The sequence below is a fragment of the Nematolebias whitei genome, chromosome 10, assembly GCF_014905685.2.
Source record: "Nematolebias whitei isolate Nwh7 chromosome 10, NemWhi1, whole genome shotgun sequence".
In the NCBI taxonomy this organism is placed as follows: domain Eukaryota; kingdom Metazoa; phylum Chordata; class Actinopteri; order Cyprinodontiformes; family Rivulidae; genus Nematolebias; species Nematolebias whitei.
The window spans coordinates 29,450,359-29,455,589 of NC_056507.1; the positions used below are offsets into that span (position 1 = coordinate 29,450,359).

At 39.8% G+C, this 5,231-nt stretch overlaps 1 protein-coding gene across 1 annotated transcript in view; it reads right to left on the minus strand.

Annotated features, from left to right (window-relative positions):
- Positions 1–1,315: 1,315 nt before the first annotated feature.
- The window catches only part of LOC119416317 (fatty acid desaturase 2), a 9,270-nt gene continuing 5,354 nt past the window's right edge, over positions 1,316–5,231 (minus strand). Inside the window, exons 10-13 of the mRNA XM_037683545.1 lie at positions 4,472–4,568; positions 4,047–4,126; positions 1,844–1,969; positions 1,316–1,724 (exon numbers count right to left, since the gene is read on the minus strand). Coding sequence (XP_037539473.1) covers positions 1,673–1,724; positions 1,844–1,969; positions 4,047–4,126; positions 4,472–4,568 — 355 coding nt within the window. The 3' untranslated portion in view covers positions 1,316–1,672. The remainder of the gene's footprint in view (positions 1,725–1,843; positions 1,970–4,046; positions 4,127–4,471; positions 4,569–5,231) is intronic.

The window sequence follows — 5,231 nt, forward strand, 5'->3', positions numbered from 1 at the left end:
TATATATATATATCAGTTATATAAGGTGATGAATCCTCCCCCACCCAGGAAGTTATTGTCTTAAAGTTAAAGAGCATTTAGAGCACGTTTTAAACTCAAGGCCCATGGGCCAGATGTGGCCCGCCACATCATTTTATGTGGCCCGCGAGAGCTTAAAAGGTCTAATTGTCATACAATAAATAAGTCAAAAGGGTGCACTGACAGCAAACTATATTTCCCATAATGCATGTCGATTATGCTACCCATGAAGTAACAGCATCCCACATCTATATTGCAGTTTTTCCACATCAATATCATTTTCCAAACAAGTGGAACTGAGAAATACAAACAATGATCCCAAAATGTCCAGGAAGAGAAGAATTGATGCAGATGGAAGCTGTTTCAAGAAAGATGTGAAGGTGAAGATATGTTTGTGCTTCAAGGAGAGAAACCGCTGTCTTTTGTGTTAGCGGTCGTCAAATACAATTTACTGTACGTCAGCATTTTGACACCAAACACGAAGCTAAGTGTCAAAGTGAGTCTTCAACCCTAATGTTATTTTGAGTTTATTATACTTATTAAATGTCTTTTATTATGTTAAATTTGCAGCAATGTATTTGGGATTGTTATCCAGGCAAATGTTTTCTATAATAAAACCATCTGTCATTAGTTGGATGTTTGACCCTTGCTGTGTGCAGCCATTTGTTTTTGCTCCACCTGTCACATCTTACAGCTCACAATTGTTGGTTGGACCGTTCTGCCCCTCTTAACCATGACAAAAAAGTTTTGAGCAAAGTTAATGTCATAACTTGTTATTTTTCCTTATTCACTTGAAAAGTTTGATCATTGACTTATGGAGTAGTGTGGGTTTCATAACCTGGCAAATTAAAAGGTTTTATGTTATAACAGCAGACACATTTTTCTACATCTATGCAAATAAATGTGTAATTTTTGTGAGTCGAATAAGTAAATAATTCAGAGTTATTTAACATTAAGTGGTAGTTGTTTATTTTACATTTAGTTAAATTTAGCTACATTTACACTGTCTTACAGTCACATCTTTGAGGGCAACCATTATTCTGATTTGTCCCTCGGTGAAACTAGTTTGACACCCCTGATTTAGAGGGTCCAGTTTTTCCATTTCACGGTCTTTCAAAGTGCTACCTCCTACAGGTAAGATATTGTTTATAACTTGTCCACAGCACCCCGCCTCATAAGATACGAACTACATTAGGTTGCAACAGTTTTATGCAAAAGTTGCTTTATAAAGTTGCTGCAACTAGCTGCAGCAGCTGACAAAGAGTCGTTGTAAATAACTAAAGTTCTGGCAATACACAACACGCTTAAAGAACAAACGAAGAGCTGCAATGATGTTTAACAGAAAAAAGCTAACATTTTAATTCAGGGTTTATTTAGTCTTTACATCTGTTTGATACATCTTACTGTGCAGCTTACAAGGCAGAAAAGGATTAAACATTTTAAATTATTCACAGTCGTTTATTTTTATTCAAATCACTTAAAACGTCACTACATCACAGCTGACATTCAAAAATGCTTTGCACCCTAAAGATCAAGGCTTTTTTTTTTTCCACTTTAACAACGACAGAAGTTAAAAACGAGTCCATTGTTATCAGCCGGTTTAGTTTTTGATGAGGACGGAATAAAACACAACTCTTAGTTTGCAAACGGTTTCTTATTTGTGGAGATACGCATCGAGCCAAAGGTCGCCTGAAGTTTTCAGTGACCTGAGAAAGAAACAAGAAGAAAGGAGTTAATACAAAAGACTCACAGGACAGACATTTTAAACACAACTGTCCGTTTGTGTTTATCTCTGGTTGTTACGATAAGCAGGAGATTGTTTTACCTGACAACATCAACCATTCCTCTCCACAGCGTTTTCACCTGGTAAGGAACCTTGTGTTTCTCGCACAGTTCTCTGACCCGCCGAGCCACCAGGTGGTAGTTGTGCCGTGGCATCCTGGGAAACAAACTGGAGAAAAAACAAACGAGCATTTTGAGTTTTATTTTAGGAGATCTTAAACAAATACCGATGGAGTCTCCAACGTCTTGGATTTGTTTTGTAGATATATTCACACACCACAGCCAGAACCTGTTTGGGTTCAACGGTCAGTCCTCCCACAGTGACGGGATTTATTTTTAGGATTTAAGACTGGATGTATACAATCAGGTTTTTTTCAGAACGCTCCCGCTGGTTTGAGGAGGAGTTTCTAGCCTTAAGCAGTGAAGATCTGAAGAGTCTTGTCCACAAGAGACAACAGGATGGCCCAGTGGATCAGAGCTTCCTCTGGCTCTGGTGAAGAAGGAGCTGAGTGGAAAGGTGAAGCTCTTGATCTACGTCCCAATCCTCACCTATGATCTTCAATTATGGCACAACGGAAAGAACGAGATCTTAAGTCTCTGTTAGAAGCTGCTGCTCCATCTTGTCTCCTGGACACCCACAGGTTTTCAGGGCACATCCCACTGGGAAGACGCTCCAGAGCAGAGACAGAAATTCCTGCAGGCATTATATATACACAGTAGTCCCTCGCTACGTCACAGTTCGACTTTCACAGTTTTTTTCAACGATTGTCAACTTTAATATTACTCATGTGATTGGGACAGTACGGGATAAAAAGTTAACAGAAAAAATAACAACTTCGGACAGGCTCCGCTTTTTTGTAGTTTTCTTTCAATAAGCCTATACTGTAAAGCCAGTCAAAAGAACTACACTACCCAGAAGCCAACAGTGCTCCCGGCCGCTGCTTTCTGCTGAAATGCAGGTAAAGTTTTACAAAGTAAATCTATGCTATGAAGCTCACAGAACTGGCAGGAAAGTCTCAAATAATCCTGAAGCTCATTTGCCCACACATCAACCTGGACGGGGTGGTGGGCTTCCTGGGAACACCTTGGGCTCCCCCAGGAGGAGCCAGGGAGCATCAAGGGAAGTGGGATGTCTGGGTGTCTCTCCTGAACCTGCTTCCTCCTTCACTTCACTTCTCCTAACTTCCTTAAATTAAACAGTGATAAAACAGAGTTTCTACTCATCGGCACTAAATCCACCATATCTAAAGTCAACAGTTTTTCCCTCACCATTGACAGTGCCATGGTTTCTCCCTCCCCTCACATTAAGAGCCTGGGTGTCATTCTTGACAGCACTCTCTCTTTTCACTCTCACATCAAAAATATTACCCGGTCTGCAAACTTCCACCTTCGAAACATCAACCGTCTCTGTCCATCCCTCTCCCCGCGCTCCGTTTCCATCCTGGTCCATAGTTTGGTCATTTCTCGAATTGATTACTGCAACTCTCTTCTTTTTGGTCTGCCGCAAAAATTACTCCATAAGCTTCAAATGGTTCAAAATTCAGCTGCCCGCATCGTTACCAAACCCCCTCATTTCGCCACATCACCCCAGTTTTACAGCAACTTCACTGGCTTCCAGTCTCTTTCAGAATTCAATTTAAAATCCTGTTGTACACATTCAATGCCATCCGTAACCTCGCCCCTCCCTATCTGTCCCATCACATTATCACCCATTCACGCTCTCGTCGTTCTTCCTCTTCCATCCACCTCAACGTGCCTCTCGTCCGTCTCAGCACCACGGGACACAGAGCCTTTTCGCACTCTGCCCCCCCAACACTGGAACGCTCTTCCCCCGTACATCCGTAATATTGACTCCATTCAAACCTTCAAATCACAACTCAAAACTCATCTGTTCAAGTTCTCACTTTAATTTATTGTTATTTTCTTCTTGGATTAGTGTTTTTATAGCCATTTTATATGGTTTTATTTTGTGTTTTTAATGTTGTGAAGTGTCCTTGGGTGTCTTGGAAGGCACTACCAAATAAGATGTATTATTATTATTATTATTACGTGATTATTTTTGTCATTCCTCTTGTAAATACTTGACAATATTCTTGTGAAAAGCTCAACAACAAAAAAGTGATTTAGTAAGAAGTTAACTTGCTTCTGTTGTCCTATTTTGGTCCAGTTTTATTTGCATAGCTATGCCGGACGTGTTTTGTTAGTTAACCAGAATGACATGCTTTAATTGTCATCATCACACTTACTGGTGCTCGATTTGAAAGTTGAGGTGTCCGCTGAACCAGTCGTTGAAGAAGGACTGCTCAATGTTGCACGTGGACTGCAACTGAAACAAGAACCAAACAAAGACACGTTAATACGAACATCAGCGTGTCATACTCAGAGTGAGGCGTCTCACATCACGCTGGACTGGTTTTAGAAATAAATAAATAAATACAATTATTGAAAATTAACCTACATTCATCAGCTTAAAGAGATTAGATTAAATGTGTTATGATAAATTAAAAAAAACATGAAAAACACCGTTCTATCACTGACATCATACTCAGTGATTTATATGCTGCAAAACATTTTAATAAAAAAAAGAGCAACTAAATATTTTCCCTTTGAAACAGCAGCACTTCTACAGTAGTCTCTGCGGCATGATGATACTTCATGATAAAGTAGGCACCTGCATGGTCAGCCAGTCCTGCTGCCTCTCGTACTCGATCTCCATCGGCAGATGGTTCATCTGAGTTACCCACACAAACCAGTGACTCTCTAAGAACCTGTCAAATGAACCATGAAGTGAGATGCATTTAATGAGGTTTTCAAAACAGATGAATGAAAAGTATGACTACATGACGGGGAACCCTGACAACAATGAACAGGTGGCTACACCTAATCTACAAGATTAACACAACAAGCTGTTCTCCTGTTTCTCTTTATTATTGGGATCTGTTCAAGTGTCTTTTGTGCGTTTTTGGCGTCCCACAATTTTTAAGCTATTTCAGCAATTAAAGGTATGAAAATGTTCAGCTCGTTCAGGACGCTCCTGCTCTGACTTTGTATTTATATATTTTAAACTGTTTGAAATAGCGTTTTCAGCAGTTTTTGTGTCTCATTGAAAATACATTAGGATTCCATGAAATCCTTCAACGTCTTATTAATTTTTGAACTGTCACCACTTCAGCGAACTCCCACCTAGAAAGTCAGATCAACTTTTAAGCAATTCATAAGACATTCAGCTATCACCATCTGATTCAGATTTTTCATGTCTTCAACTCGTCTTAAACGTTAACTCTGTGCAGCTGGAAGAGAAGACTAAATGTTTAACTGACGTTTGTTTCTGTGTGTTTAACTTATGTTCAGCTCAGGTTCACTCAGCCTTTGACAGCTTCTCCTTAGCCGTTTTAGGCTGGTTCAGCCTTTTACAGCTTCTGTTTAGCTGT